At 36.5% G+C, this 16,918-nt stretch overlaps 1 protein-coding gene across 4 annotated transcripts in view; it reads right to left on the bottom strand.

Annotated features, from left to right (window-relative positions):
- SLC25A21 (solute carrier family 25 member 21) overlaps positions 1–16,918 on the bottom strand; it is a 256,563-nt gene that overhangs the window by 19,466 nt on the left and 220,179 nt on the right. The window contains exons 1-4 of one of the 4 annotated variants that reach the window (XM_030485275.1): positions 11,985–11,998; positions 8,650–8,716; positions 5,678–5,869; positions 2,172–2,231 (exon numbers count right to left, since the gene is read on the bottom strand). In XM_030485275.1, the coding sequence (XP_030341135.1) occupies positions 2,172–2,231; positions 5,678–5,824 (207 nt within the window). In that variant the 5' untranslated portion in view covers positions 5,825–5,869; positions 8,650–8,716; positions 11,985–11,998. Of the gene's footprint in view, positions 1–2,171; positions 2,232–5,677; positions 5,870–8,649; positions 8,717–11,984; positions 12,153–16,918 lie in introns of those variants that run through there. The other 3 variants (XM_030485276.1, XM_030485273.1, XM_030485274.1) reach the window with 3 other exon arrangements.

Genomic DNA, 16,918 nt, shown 5'->3' with positions numbered 1-16,918 from the left:
CAAAAACATGACAAAACAATACACTCATGTTATCTCTGGGTGGAGTCTGAATAAAAACACAAATATGAATGCAGTTATGCAGCACTGGAAAAAACAAAAACTCGGCACTGAGAATTAAGCATATAACACTAACACAGCAACTTAAAAAGAAAATAAATGTAAGAAATCAAAATTTCAGCGCAGTGCATAAGCAAATTGCACATGTAGAGGAAGAGTTCTCCGAAGTAAATATCAATTCTGGGAAGGTTTACATGGGAATGAGTGGCACACATGGAAATGTCAACATTCACTACAAGGATGAATTAACTCCATTTAGATAATGATGGTACATTACAGTCATAGATACGGAGTTATTCACTGCTTTGCTTTCCATCACAACACCATTTAAAAACACCTTAATTTCTTTGTAACAGAAGAATAGTATTGAAATAATTAGGTCAACCGAGAAAATTCAGAGGGGTTAATTTTAGTGAGCACTTCACACATTTCTTGACTCCATTTAATATCTCCAAACTTTCTAGGGGCTGAAAAGAGTCCCAGGACCAAAATACAATATACTGAATACATTTGCTGAGATTCAAGGAAACCAATGGTAAGGAAACAATAGTGAGAAAAAACTTATTCAATACAGAGGGATTTGAGCAGGGACCCTTGAGAGCTCAAGAAAGAGAAGAATGGTAAGTTAGAAGGGTAGCGGCAAGCTCCAGCCTTACTGCCTTTGGAGAAGACGATATTACCAAAAATTCTATTTTTCCAATATGAGGTGGGAACATAATCTATCCCTTTCATCATCAACCATGAGACTGAAACCAGCAGCAAGATGGTGTGAACATATACGTCTCTCTTTTAACAATAAATATTGTCTTGATACGAGGTGTGTTGAGCTACCTAGAAGCATTCTGCCTAGCTTAGATTAGAATACCTCTCAATCTTCTTTTTCCCTCTCTATCACAGGTATCTTAAGAGCAAAAATGCCTCTGTGGTAACAGTTCTGCGCCTAAAATGTCAGGGGTATCTGATGGTTTCTGTATCTGCTATATGAATCACAGCAGCTTTTGGTCATGTTTACAAGTTTCCACCATATTTTCCTCCAAAAATAGTGCTGGTGAACCATGGAACCTTAAACTCTGTTATTTCCACTTGCTAGAGAACAAATATCAGCTTTTCTATTTAAATCTAAAGATGAGAAGCGCCTGCTGAAAAATGCAAGATAAAAAAGGAGATACTGTAAACAACTATAGGGTCAGTAGAATAATTAAGAGGAAGAAGAAACTTGCTTTAAACTAGTTAATATGATTCCATGACCATTCACTCACTGCAATGGAAAGCAGATGTAAATGGAAACAATACTGTTTGAAAGAGACCTGAAATAAGCAAAACTTTTAGAGCATAACCATAAAAATATAATTTCCTGCAGTTGTGATGCCATTATTATGAAAAATAGATATTTACTATTACTTAGATTCTTACACCACAGAAAGCAGCAATTCTTATAAAAATGTTTTATTCAAAATGGTACAATAGCAGAATTAGACTCTATACAGGAGAATGCATACAACATATTCAAACTGTATCTTAGCATGAAAACATTTCTGTGTATATTTAAGTCCTTTTTTTTTTTTTATATTCATGAGATGAAATCCAAACTCCACTGATGTATAAGAGTATTTTGCCATTGACTTCAAAAGAGGTAGCAGTTTCTTATATATAGTTTATGTTTCTATTATAAAGTCTTTAGAATAAGACTGAGGTCTGTATTTTTGTTATAGTTGCACTGCGCCTTGCAGAGAAGCACACTGAGGCTGAGGTATCAAACTAGTCACTATCACATGAATAAATAAATACTGATAACGTTCAACTTTTTTCATTAATTTGCAAGAATGAAGAACAGCAAGCTGCATACAGACTCTTCCATGGTGACTGTCTCTATCCATATTAACAAATCTTATGACATTGTAGGGAGTTATTTTTAAGACATTTGATATAAAAATTAATGTAACCATCATTTTGATAAATTCTGTCATCAATGTTTTCAAAGGAAAGTCTGTTCTGGAAAACTGTTGGTTGAACTGGCCCCTTTAATTCTGGGCTCCTTCTATGGGAGGAAATAGATGGCATTGTTCAGTATACTCATATTAAATTAGAACACGAAGTTCTGTATCCATACATACCAGTCCTGATGGTAATGATGCAAATCCTAGTACCTTCTTGTATTGTTCAAAGGTGAAAAACTGTAAATAAAAGTTAGACTGAAATTGCATTGAAAAAAATTATGAGTTACTTATGCAAATTAGTAAAACCAAACTACAGTGGAGCTTCACTACCTTGTGTCTTGAGTAGCCATGTGCAGTTATGCAAAATAAACATAAGCCACTTTCGTTTCACACTCTCTGTAGCAGTGTTAGATGTGCAATAGTAGGCAGTTAGGCTTCAGAGCTGATTTTATTAGTGTATCATGCATAATAGTAGCATAAGTGCAATTAAAGTAATTTTTTCTGTAAGAGTTCTCTTACAACACATAGTTCACATTTTTAAATTGTAAACTTTTCCTCTAGCATTGAACTTTCATATAGTGGTATAAATGTAGTAGCAGATATTATAATTTCTCCAAAGAAATCATCCTCACATATTTAATATAATACACCGCAATCACTTTCACATTTCTCAGATACTAGTCTACTCATCTGAGAGATGTAATTGAAGATTTTGAAGATGGAAAGTCTACAGATTTTTGTAATATTTTACTGTCCACAAGCACATTTCTTTTAGTTTTTGCTCCTTACAAATAAATCTTTCACCCAATTGTCTGCTTTCAGTCAGTGGTGCTTGGAAGTTCTGAGCATCTCCAGTTCCTTAGAGGATGAGTTTTGAAAGCTGTGCTCTCGGGTGTTTGAATTCAAAGAAAGAAATGAGAAGCTCAGTTTCATCTGCATCGACACGGAGAGAGGCAACCATTTCTAAATGTCTTCGTTTGCAACTTAACATTCTTGCCACCCGAACCCATTAATTTTCAGAATATCTTTGGTGAAATCTAAAAATCAAAGCAGAATAAATTAATGGATTTGTTCTTCCAAGAAGAGTATTGAGAATAACCCTGACCGCACGGAAGTCAGTTAAGAAGCTTCCTAATGATGTAGGTAGACAGACTTTCACTGCGTATTTCTTTGTCTCTGGACAGACAAGGTTTAAGATGCATCAATTAAGCTCTAAGATGCATCGGTCAAGAAAGAGTATTTGTGACAATGTGCAAATTATTGGTAAAATATCTTCTGAAAAAGAGCAGACAATCCTGGCCACCTTTGTTCTAAAAAGATGACCTCAGACTACAGCAAATTCAAAATAGGGCTTTCAGGACCATAAGGAGAACTTAAAGATATTTTTTAAGAATGAAGACTGAAGGATAATAAATGCTTGCCTTGTTTAGTCTAGCAAAACAGAGGCTGCAAGAAAATGAAAAAAAAAAAAAGAGAAGATATGTAACATAAAGTAATTGGGTATAAAAGTAACAGCTACTAATAAATAGAATGTGGCTTGAGATCGGATGCTTTCTTACAACTAAAGGAGTGGGGTCCTGAAATAGTCTTCCAATAAGAATAATGGGGGAAAAAATTTTAACCACTTTCTAACGTAGAATTTGATAAGTTTATGAAGGAGATTACAGAACAGCAGGGGACTAGATTTGCTGGCTTAAGATATCCTTTTTAGTCTCGGTGCTTTCATAAACAGCAAATCTCCCCAAACCTCATATTGTTTCAAATTAATATTCTGAAAATATGTTGCTGAAGCCACTGGAAAAGCACTTCAGGTTGATGCCACATAAGACAGTTCTGAGGGGAGGGAAAATGATCATCTAGCATGATGAATGAGGACAGCAGAAAATCTTGTGGATTATAAAGAATAGATAACTGAATTACAGAGAAAACTAAAGATATTGGAGGTGTTGTTTGTTCCACATAATTTTCACACATGGAACACACAAGGCCCGTAACTACAGCTCACTGTGAGTCCTGTAATCTGTCCAAGAAGTATTCACAAATTTGCATGCAAAAGCGAAGTGGCGTTTTCACAGCATGTCTGGTATTACAGGACTGAACAACAAAACCTTGTCAAGTTTCACCAAGACTGCATCAGTGCAGTTAGTTATCTACTAGAGCAAGAACTGTCACATCCCTGTATAGCAAAAAGAAATAACTAGAACCTCTAACTTTCTTGGCTACTTTCCAAAGTTGACCTGTAACACTTGATTAGTTTAGAGCAAGCTGATTCAAATGAAGGCAGGATCCTCTGAAAGTCTGTGAATTCCGCTCCCATACATCAGGCTGTGATCCCTCCACACAGCACCTGCCCACGCATGTGACAATCAAACAGTTTCACCATGACAGGAAGGCAATGGCAAAATAGGTCAATGGAGATGTGGGAATTGTAAGAAACATAAGGGAATAGAGTTTTTCAGGCAAAACAGAAAGACTGGGTGACCTGTGCTGGGTCTCAGCCAAAGAAGGCAAGCTCTGTCCCTCAGGGCTTAGTTACCACAGACCTAACAGAACAAAACAGCTTGTCCATAAACCACGTGTAGAGAAACACTAGTAATAAGCACCACATTGTCGTTTTGTTTAGAACCCTGTCCTATTGCAAAGTCAATAACATTTTTCAATCAAGAGTGGCTTCAAATGAAAAGTCACTAGAATGGCACCAAAACCGTCAGGGAAACAAGTGTTAACATGTTAATAATGACACCACATTTGAAGCAGGAAGGAATATGAATACATATTAAATTGTAAAACTGAAGGACTGATACTCTGGCAAGTGGATAGATACATTTTTATCCTCAGTAGGGATTATTATCTCATTTTGCAAAAAAGGTCCTAGAATTGGCGGCCCTCCAAATAGTGTACAGATTGAACACGAATCTTGCAAACACCCTGAAAACACATTTAAAACTTTTATACTGGCCTTGCCAATAATCAGAAAAGATAGAAGTGTTACTTAGACTTTAGGTCTATCTTTTTGGAAAACTGAAGATATTTTATAGGTAAAAGGCAGTCTCTGAGAAAATGTCAATTGTGAGTGTGTGAGTTACTTCACTGAAGTAAATTCATTTCTTAGTGTGATAAAGTTTGCTTTATTCTCTCTCCAGCATCTTTCTACTCATTGTTACCCTCCTAACCTTTAATGGAATTTCTGGTATTCCTTAATGTTTTCCATAGTGTTACAGATCTGTAAAATGGTTGTAATAAAGGCAGAAATACATTACCTAGCAATTTTTTTGGCCTTAAAAATGTTACCTTAAAAATCAATAGCTTCCTAGAGTCATAAATAAAATAGCTACTTAATAGTAACTATGATTTACATCATTTTAAAAAGAAATCAATAGCAATAAAACTCAATATAAATGTTGCTGGGTGTACTAGTGTAGCTAGTACACATACAGTTTTGCCAAAAAGAATTTAGCTATATCATATGGATTTATATCATGTTTAAATAAAATGTTTTTAAACCCACAGTATGCCTTGTCTTTGTCTCTACAGTTGTATTAAATTAATAGCTTTGCACAAAAAAAAAAATCTCAGAATAAATGTATTTAAAACATGCTTTTGTGTGTATAATAAACAATATTGTCCATCTGGCAAAGATACAGTTTAATTCAAGTTATATAGAAAATAGCCAAAGTACTTACCAGATGTCTCAATAACTCTAAGGTAAAAATATATGCTTGAAACAAGATGTCTGGGAACACATGAACAATATAAATTTGCCCCAAAAGTTCATCTGTTAACCATTGTACTGGCATCATCACTTCTTTCCTCCAAGTCCAATCTAACATAAAGTTATAAACCTTGACTTTTCATCTTCCAGAAGTACCAGCTTTCTTTTTAGAAGGAAGATAAATAGAAAGAAAAAAAGAAATAGCAAGACAGACATGAGAACATAGTTGACTACAGGTGAATATCTTCAACATTTAGCTAAATAACTGGGGCTAAATAACTTCATTTTAGTAGATTTATTTTTATTTGCAAATATCCACACCAGATAAATAAAATATTCCAGTAGTACAAGCACATTTCTTCTTGGTACAAAATCTCCCTTGTCCATACTCTATGCAGTTTTATGAGATATAAAAGACACTATACGTGGAAGTTTTCCAAAAAGTTAATTACAAACACAGCCTAAGGCTGCTGAAACCTGGAAATTGCCTCTCTGCCTTTCATATTTCTCAAGTCTCAAAACCACTAGCCTGGACATAATTTTCCTCTAGATCTCACAAGTCAGTTTGACAGTGAACAAGGGACATCTTAGGACCTGTTAAAATTAGGAAAACTATTAGAAGAATAAAAGGTGGAGACTGAACCAAAGGAAGCAGTGACTTTTCCATTGGGGTCACATCCGAACAGGGTAAGTGGAAATTTGAGACAAGCTGGATTCTCTTCAGGTCAAAGCATAGGTACAAACTCCACTTTGGAGGTTAGAAATTGTGCTGTCATATTGCATCTCACATTGAATTGCTTCACTATCAAGGTTCTTACAAGGACATTACTGTGTTGCCCTATTCTGTCACTGAACTCTTCTAATGTAGAATATAGTTGATGTCTCAAGGAAATAAAGTTTTTTTCCTCCTGGTTTCCTAGGAACCGCATAAAATTTAAAAGAGTAGTGTAAAGAATTAAAAATTCAATGATTTAATTAAAAAACATATTTAGCATTTAAATTGATTTCCATGGAAGCAGAAACACTACTGACCCCTCACACAAATCCCATGAAGGGAGCACCAGTAAGACATTTAAGAATCTGTGAGCTTATGAGGTACAAGATGCTGAAAGAACCGAGTCTGTTTAGCCTGGAGACAAGAAGTCTGAGGGGGTATAACTCCTGTCTTCCACCATCCAGAAGACAAAGACAGACTTTCTCAGAGGAGACTTTCTCAGAGGTCCACAACAGCAACATGAGACACAATAGGCAAAAGTTGCAACAGGGGAATTTGGATTGAATATAAGGCAAAATTCTTCACAGTGAAAGCAATTAAATACTGGACCAGGAGCACAGAGAGGCTGCAGTCTCCACCTTGAAGATTTTCAGAACTCAACAAGACATCTAAGCAACTTGATCTAACCATGAAGTCAGCTCTGTTTGAGTAGGAGGCTCACCAGAGGACCTCCAGAGACACCTCCCAATTTAAATCTTCCTGTGATTCTAATATTATGTTGAATAACATGTGGTTTAAAACAATTTAATCCATTTGAGTAAGAGAAAGTTACTCAAGATTTTTGCATGACTCAGGTTGGTGGGAGAGAAATCCAACCTGGCTTTGTATTTTAATTACATATATGCTGGTATCTAAAAAGCATAATCAGATTTTGACCTATTTCAAATGAAATGAAATGGAGAGACAGAGGGAAATATCACAGTACAAAGAAAATGAGCTATTATGAATCTTCTAAATATCATCCATCTATTCTTCACTGCCACTTTGTTATGAAATAGAACTTTAATTTTCTTAGTTGTATTAAATAATTTTGAGATAGGTGACATATGTCATTTGCATCTAAAATGCCAATGCAAACAAGAAGATGACATTACCAGAACTCCTTTAGGATTCTGTTACAAGGTCACATCCTGTCACTTTATACAAATATTATTCTTCTGCAAAGGAATTGGAATGTGAATGATTAATTGCAGACTAAGGACCAGAATCATATGCAGCCTTTTTAGAAACAAACAAAAAAAAAAAAAAAAAGAAAGGAAAATCAAGACATTCTGTATAAAAACTGCTTTTAGATAAATTGGTGCAACTACGGGAAACTTCGAAGTTCTGAAGTAAGACACAAAGAAACATTTTCTTGTAACACAATGATAGATTTAGAACTTTAAGATGAAGTGCTTAATTGCTGCATTTTAATCAAAAAGATTGCATTACTTAACTGAAAAGATTGATGTATTGAATATTTTGCTTAGGAATGTTACTAAAATAATCCTACACAAGTCAACAGAGAGGACAATAGAAGAAAATCAGATCAACATTCGACAGCTAATACACTTTGATAGGCTACCGTTTATTTCAGGTGTAAGAGAGCTGAAGTAAAATCTTCTTTGCATGATGAAGAGTTACTTTGTTCAATCTATGAAACAGTCAGAGTATGGAGTAGAGTGCTCTTTGGAGTACAAGAAAACTCTGGGCAGCACTTCAAATCTGCAGATATGCTACTTCAAGTTACTGAGTAAGTACTTATTAGGAGTGTCTTCATTAATGGCTTCTTGTGTTAATTTATTAAGCTATTCTTAGCTGTTTTGCAAGTGGCTAGGCATTTTCAGTAAAACGGAATGTCTAAACCAGAGTTAATTATGAGGCTAAAATATCATTGGAGGCATTTTATTAATTTTGATTGTATAAATTAATTGTATTTTTTTTTCCAGTAATGTTATGTATAGAGGTCAAAAACAGCTTACCATTTAACAGCATTATCCTACCCTTCATAATCAAACACATTTATTATTGTGCTATCAACAGGAAAGTTTCTGCCTAGTAAAAATCATAGGATTAATATGCCAAATAAGTTCAAGATTCTAATGTCAATCAGCAGGTGAGGAATGAAATGTTTTACAGTTGACACTGTCCCTACTCATATTTTTAAGATGGAAGTATGGAGTTTTTACCTTCACTGCCCTTTTGGGTGTCTCAGCCAAGATGGGAGGAAATATTCCTTTGTAGAAGCCAAGCAATCTATTGAAGAAAAAAGAAATAATTTTTGCATGGATAAACAACATATCATTACCATACTACCAATTCTATTTTCACTTTTGAGTAAAGCAACTAAGCTTTCAGCACTTCCAAGCATACAGACAAATAACAATTCTCTTTGCTTATGTGCTAAATAAGTAACATGCTACCAATTCTATTATCTGCTGTGAGATATCAAAGAACCAGCAATGAATAAGTAAAAATTTAATCATTTTTTCCTGAGTAGACAAGAAATTGTATTTAAAGGAAGAGGAACAGTTTTGACAGCTAAGAGGAAGTATTATTTCATTTTTTAAATTTCCTTGACATAGCAATGATAATATTAAAATCTGAAGTCACAAAATACAGACTTGGCAAAGCCTGCAACTTCAGCAAGTTACATACAAAAAACCTGCATGCTCATTTTCAGACACTAGGTTAAGACATCTTTTAAAGTTTAGTTTTAAATATGCCTCAAAATAGATGAAGGTTTTGTTTTGTTTTTTTTCAACTTACTTTTAACACAAGTTAGCTATTCACAAAGCCATAATAGAATGTATGTATTTCATCTTGGAAAAAAGAAATTTAGGCAATATCTTGCCACTGTACTCATTCAGGTCTTTGACCCTCTTTTACCTGGCTCCATAAACAACCAAAGAGTTTACAACAGCTGCTGACTTTTGCACCTAGCCTGAACCCAAAGATATGCTTTGTGTTGCATCATCTAAGTTTTATACATATATAGTCTGCTACGAGCACAGCAACATACATGGCATTTGCAGGCAGCCTGAACTCTGCTTACAAGGGCAATGTAGATGCATAATGCTGGGTCTTGGGAATGCTTTAAATGATGGGTAGTTCTCAAAATCCCAGGATGAGGTGAAAGTAGGCATAGTTCTTGTCTGTTAGGTCTTCACATTAACCTAGACAGTGCATGGAGAGAGTCTAGAAAGGCATCTAATGCAATCAGCAAAAAGCTACCTTGCCGGCTAACAAGGGTATCTCTTACAACTTATCCATCTTCAGAGTTTATACACTTCTTTCAGGACTGTAAGAGGATTCTGCCTACATAAGAAATAACTTCTTAACGCAAAGCATTTATCTCTTCTTAAAATGTTGAAAAGTGGTGATGTTGAAATGTGGTGATTCACCTTTCTAAAACAGCCTATTACTTGGAATATTTTTGCAGGGCATGGAAGAGTCATCACATCAACGGATTCTCCTATAGTTATCCTGTGCATGTCAGAGAAAAACAATTAAATTCACATTCCCCGTGAGAATGTAAAATAAGACAAATGCTATACTGTTTTTCCACCGTTCTTCTAACACTTCTCTGGATTTATCTTCTTAAGCTGCTCCAATATAAATAAAATAATTTAGGCTTTGTAAGATGCTCCAGAGTGAGAATATCACTTATCCTTCCTCTGAAGTAAGTAAATTTTGAATTCCAGTCCATGATAAAAGGAAAATTTGAGCACTTTATACAATGATGTTTTCATGACAAAACACTGAAAGTCCTTGGGTAGGAGATTTCAGGAGTTCAATTGTGTTGTCAGTTGTTTGAATTTCCCCGACGTCTCACTTTCCAAACATAAATATATATACATACATACATATACCTATATCTATATCTATCCTTATAGAAATGGATGTAACTATAGATATCTATAGATATGGATTTAGGAATATAGATATATTGGATCCAGTCTTAGTCTTTAATGGTTCACACATGTTCGAAGTATATTCTTGCAGATTCAGCTGGCTACTAAAATGCTGAATAACTTTAAGCATGTGATTCATACAGTTTCATGCAAATTCAAACTGAAACTGATGTCCAAGTAGGATCAGCTACAAGAACACAGATCGCCATAAACACTTTCTTCTTTTCAGCTCAATCTAAAGCACTGTAAGCCTATCTACGACAGCCATCCCCTTTGGAATTTCTAGTACTCTGACATGACTGTAATTGGAAAATGAGAAGTGCTCCACTGCTCTACTCATAGGTTTAGCTCTGACTACAAAAAAGTGAGACCCAAACTTGGCCCAGATTTTCTCATTAGTAAGAGATGCTAAAGCAGAAAAATATGCAGTGTAAAGCAACAATTCAGTTCTACAACACACAGCAACATTACTTAGCCTTAAACAGCAGTACAGGTTGCTTTTCCAGCATGTATACTTTCATGTATGCAGCTATTGAATATATAAATCTTGTAACATTGCCATGGGCTCTGAGGATCTACAGGCGAAACTTTGCAGAAAGAATGTGGAGGGGAAGGATATATCAGGAATTTGAGCAACATATCTGCCATCTCAGCAATCTTGTGAGGCAGGTAACCACTTCTAAGGGGTAATCCACCATTCTACCACATCTTGGTGTTGAAACACCAGAGATTCAGATAACCAGCAGGCCAGGTGGTGGATTGTTTGAAAATTCTAGAGAAATGGGACCTGAAAATATGAAAAGCAATTATCCATTGCTCCTGAATCACAGAAGGGCTGAGGTTGGAAGGGAACTCTGGAGATCATCTGGTCCAAACCCCTGATCAAGCAGGGCCACCTAGCGCTGGTTGCCCAGGACCACCTCCAGACAGCTCTTGAATATCTCCAAGGAAGGAGATTCCACAACCTCTCTGCCAGTGCTCGGTCACCCTCACAGTAAAAAAGTGTTTCCTTATGTTCAAATGGACCCCCCCGTACCCCCGTGCAACAACCTGCTTGTTCTTCCTGGTCAGGCGGCATAGTAGACATCCACTATGAAGTCACCACTATTGGTCTGCTCTTTAATCCTTACCCATAAGCTCTCACTATTCACCCTCAGGCAGAGCTCCATGCACTCCAGCTGCTGTCTCCTATAAAGGGGAACTCCCCCTCCTTGTCTTCCCAACCTGTGCTTCCTAAAGAGTCTGTATCCCTCCACTGAACTGCACTGCAGCAATGCAAGCCATCCACTGCATCTCTGGGGTCTCAACAAGATCCTAACATTGCAGCTGCACGCAGATCTCTAATTCCTTGTGTTTAGCCCCATGCTGTGTGCCTCAGTGTGCAGGCACTTCAGAGAGACTTCCTTGCTTACATGCAAATGCTTGAGGTGATGCCACTTAAAGCCTGTTTTGTTAAGTTTTGTGTTCTTCTTGTTCACATCACTGCAGGTGCTTTGCTTGTCAGCCTGTCCATTGCTCCGTCAGAGCTGCAGTAACTCTCTCCATCCCTTGTGGTTCCTGGTTTAAAGCACTCTTTATCAGGTTAGCCACCGTGTGGCAAAGATACCTACACAAAGATATTACTGTGCATGTCATGTCAAGCTGATCTGTTTGTTGCAGCTGTAAGGTCAACACTGAAGATTTTCTGCTGGACGAATCTTTACTGTGAACCAGGAGAATCTGCAGAGCTCAGCAACTATATTCATGTCTCTGTGAATCCTTACAATTTTAAGGGATCTGTAACTGGGTTTCATCACTTTACTCCTTTCTTCTGTGGAGGCAAATCTCATCATGAAAAACAGACAAGAAGGAGTTAAGGTCTATTCCTATGGAACATATTAAGTTTAGAAATCTAAAAACACATGAAAACTTTGAGGATATACATCCATATATGCAATATGTAATTCAGTAAACATGGTAAGAACTAGCTCAGTATTTAATTATGAACTGTGGTTTAGATTTTCTTTTCTTCCTCATTTGAAATAGAAACAGAAAAAAAGTTAGTAAGCACAGCCAGTGAGATGAAAGGAATAGAGGAAAGGAGGAAGTAGATGACAATCCCATCTCAACACTGCCTATTGTCAACTGACTATTTTTTTGCATAAAGCTTAGTCTCTTCTGTGCCTGAGGTGGAGGACAAGCAGCTGCCCCCAACTTTTCCAAATAATGCTTTACAAGTTGTGCCCATTAAAGATACCATTATTTGAAATCTTTGCAAAATGAGCTATTTGCTTTATTTAAAAAACCCTAACATGATAGTAACAAAAATGTGAATGGCCTCGTCAGTCAGAAAGTACATACACACACACACAACAATCTTACACTTCTCTTATCCTTGGTCAATAATACTGAGTTAGCCTACTTGCACACAGTGTATGAAGTTTTTCAAAGTCCGTTGGTGAATGGTGATGACATTTCACATTTGAAAGTTATTATCACCTGGATTTAGGCCTTCCTTCAGAAAACCTGTGTTCAGAAAAAATTATGGAACAGCAGCAGCAATCACTGCAGCGTGTGATAGAAGAGAGGGGACGTGACATCATATCCCTAGCTAGAGACACTGGAAAGAACAAGTAAATCTCTAACAGAAACACAGCTACATCTTATTTTGTTTCAGCATTACGGGTCTAAATGAACATCACCATTCAATTGTATTCTGGGCAACAGCCCAAACTCATCTTTGCAGCAGTTGATTTTGAAACATTGCAGTCAATCATATCTTCTCAATTTGTTCTTCCAGGCTTTCGCTATCCTTCTGGTTTCCATTTCTTCTTTGGAAGCCTTGAGTCATTCACCCTGGCAAGACGACCAACCCAAATCAGTTATTTTCTCCAAATTATACTGAAATTGGGATCTTGCTTAGTTTGTTGTTTTCTTCCTCTGTCTTTCACATAATTTTCCCTTTAAGGATCTAATAAAACTGATTGAAGTCATGAACACAATATTCCCTTTCTTCTGTTGCTGTCAAATCCAAGTCTCTTACCCACATTGTTGTATAATTGAAACAAAAACCCTCTTAGGTCCAATTCTGCTTTCATTACCTCTGCATTATCCCAAGTATAAATAAAGGACCTGGATTTCATGACCATGTCAGTTACGTTAAATGAGTATGTGACTTTCTGATTTTACATAATGTTTTATTTCAACGAAGGGAAGGAATTTTGAAGACATGCTTGGTAAAAGGGTAGGTGTTCTTCAAAGGAGGAAGAAAATGTGTCTAAATAGTAAAATTTGCTTAGAGTTTCATTTATACCAGCAAAAGGTATCTTTTTATTTCATGGTAGCATTCTGTAAATCTATTATTAAAATAAAGTAAGCCAATTGAAAACAGGGCAATATTACTTTAATATTGCTAGTAGTGTGAAGTAATTTTTATGTTCACCTAGCTGGAGATTTAAAAAAATTTAAGTTCCCAGAATTTTCAGAAGAACTAGCTAGTGCTTAGTAAAGGCAGGCACAAATTAGTACCTACTGCTGAATGAAAGGGACATGCAATTCAGCCATGTGAGAGCAGCAAACCACTAGCCAGTTCACACATGTAGCTTACCCTCAATTACAGTGTCTACAACCATTTGCCCAGCTGAAGAAGTATAGGGAAGGCTACAGGGAAGGCTGAGTGTCATTCAGGTGGAATAGGCACAAAGTTAGGCATATTTTTAAAGATATTAAAGGTTGGAAACATTCACAGAAAACTGAACTTGGACACTCTGTTGCTCTCCAAAAAGCTTTTTTTCTTGTGAAGTGTGTTATGTGTATTATCCTACTGCAAATGTTAAACACATGTCCCTACAGGAACCTCATATAGAGCTATCAATGACACACTTAGCCAAATTGGCTTCTGAATTTCTATTATGGAAATATATTTCTTTATCCATTTTGTGCCTACTAGGCAGATATCTGCCATTTTTGACATCAGCACTAAATACTAGGTATTTATTTTCGAAGCATATTTCACTTTTTTCACTGAGCCTTCGTCGCAACACATGGGAATTAAGGAAAAGCTTTTTTTCCCCCCAGCAAATAAATGTAATACAGAATTATGTGTTACCATGTGTCTGTAGTAACACTGATGTTATGCTATGTGCTAAAAGAAGACCAAGCGTCCAGCTATAAGAATACTAGAAGCAGACCAATTAATGAAAGAAATCCCTCAAATAAGACAACATGGATATGAAAAGTGACTGGTTAAAAGGGAAGAGACTGTCAGTGAAAGGTATTAAGATACTTCAGAAAAATACTAAACAACAGAGGAGCTGGCTCAGAAAGAATCAGACTAGCCAAGAAATGGATTAATAATCAGCATTAATCTACCTCACTTATTCAAAAGGACAGTCATTACCATATTTACGGCATGTGGGTCAGATTATGAAGTTGTTACGATCCATCACTCACGTGACAGATATTCTTACGGAAAAATGAGTCTTTCTTCCATTAGTTTTAATCACCTCTCAATCTCTTGGTCGAAATGCTTGTTAATTTTTGGCTTTCTAGGCTGCACTCTGAATTTATATGAGTTACAGGACACACCTAAACATAAAACCCTCAAGAAAAGGAAAGATGAAACTTTCTCCTTCATTTTTTCCATCTATGGCAGCAAAAAGTGAGAGTAAAAAAAGGAGTATTTGTTAAAATTTCTCTCTAGTCAAAGGAGGGTCTAGTCCTCTCTTATACTACTTATTTCTCACATGCTTTCTGCTTTGTTATACCCAAGCACCTAAAAAAAAATCTAGAAAGGTGAATTTGGAGCCTTGCATTGTAACACAACATAGCCTCGACAGTTCTCAATGTGCAAAAAAAGAATATCTTGTTCTGTCTTTTTTCCCTAGGATGATTGTAAATTAATTAGTTGTGGTACATTGTTGTCATGTACTCCTTGAGTAACATATTCATGTGTATGAAATTAAATTGGACTTTTAAAAATGGAGATACAATGTACACCTCTGCCACTTACTCTGTAAGTGCCAGGGGCCTGTGAAGCTGGGCTAACCACTGCTGTCAAGGGAGGAATTGGGTTACCTGGGAGGATGGAGACTGCAGGCAGGCGGAGAGGCAGGACCCTGCCAGCTGCAGCATACACTGCACACTCCCACTGCTGCCAGCCCAGGAGTAGGAGCAGCAATGCTCACCCAGCAGGGCTCCCTGCCACCTTAGCCTCTTCCTTCTTAACACTTTTCTTGTAGGCTGGCCTCCATTGCCAATGAACAAAATTCCAGTTTTGCCCATGCTTTTGAGAAGACTTAAGCTGATATGTTTGATGTGATTCCTGTTGAAATCAGTGCAAATGGCAGCATTATTATCACTGGCAGCAGGTCTAGGCTCTTACAAAATTGCCTGCATGTAATCACTAGCTGGGCTGTAGAACGGGTCTACATGTCTCATTTCTTACAACTGACAGCATTTTCTTTCCCCAAAGACTTTCCCTCTAGCTGCCCCTTTGTTTGCCATAGGAACAAGCTACAGACATGCCAAAACAGCTTTGCCTAGAGCTTCTGAAACAGAAAAATTCTTTACTGCATTTTGGATTGTCAGAACTGGCAGAATGCTTCATTTGTTCAGTAGGAGTTTTAGTTGTTCAAACACTAGAAGAGAATTTAAGGGTTTCCCCTTCCCCCCCCCCCCTTGCTAACAGTACTGCCATAACTGGTATGACAGGAAGCAGTCACTGTTTTAAAGTAGCTCCACACCTACGTCTACTGAAGCTAAAGAATGCAAGAAAATGATTCATTTTTAGTTTTGATACCAGAGGTAAAATATACTTTTGTAGCTATGTGCTTAGAAATTTTTTTCTGACACTAGAACAAAAAGTCTTAGGATAACTAGATGTGTTTTTGGAATAGACTGACAGCATTTCTCTGTGGTAAACTGATGCTGTGATTCATTAAATGAAAAATCATGAGATGAGCAAAATTTCTTGCTTGCCCTGGGAGTGTGTTCTACTCAGATTGGTTGTGACTTCATAAAAATACAACATTAAGTTGCTCTAATTCCATCAGAAAAAATGTGGCTCAGGAAGGAAATTTTTGATTGCAAGTTAATGTTAGCCTTCATTGGAATAAGTTATACTCTTCAATATCCACATGTGTAATCCCTAGGGAGTTATATGACTACATGTATTCTTTCCCATCTGCTAGCTAATATGAGATTCAAGAGGCTTTCAATGTCATTATATAGATTAGTGACTCTCCCAAGAGGACTCTAGGTTCATGATACAGTGAATAACTTACAATGAGATTTAGAAGACCAACTTTCAGAGATCATTTTGTGTTTGTATGAGTTTTGCACCTGCAATTATTTGTGCTTGTAATTTAGGTTACTTAGATGTTTTTAATTTACAGATGCAATCAGTGATGTAGATACTTAAACTGAACCTAACTGCAGGCAACCATAACTGCAGGTGCAAAATTTTGTCTGTGATGATTTGAATTCATAAACACATCAATTTTCTGAAATCTAAAGTAAAACTAGGCCAAGTAGTGGTTTTGTAGTGTTTTTAACAAACTAAAAA

This window comes from Strigops habroptila, chromosome 4 (assembly GCF_004027225.2).
Source record: "Strigops habroptila isolate Jane chromosome 4, bStrHab1.2.pri, whole genome shotgun sequence".
Classification (NCBI taxonomy): Eukaryota; Metazoa; Chordata; class Aves; order Psittaciformes; family Psittacidae; genus Strigops; species Strigops habroptila.
This window is presented reverse-complemented; position numbering and strand designations above follow the sequence as displayed.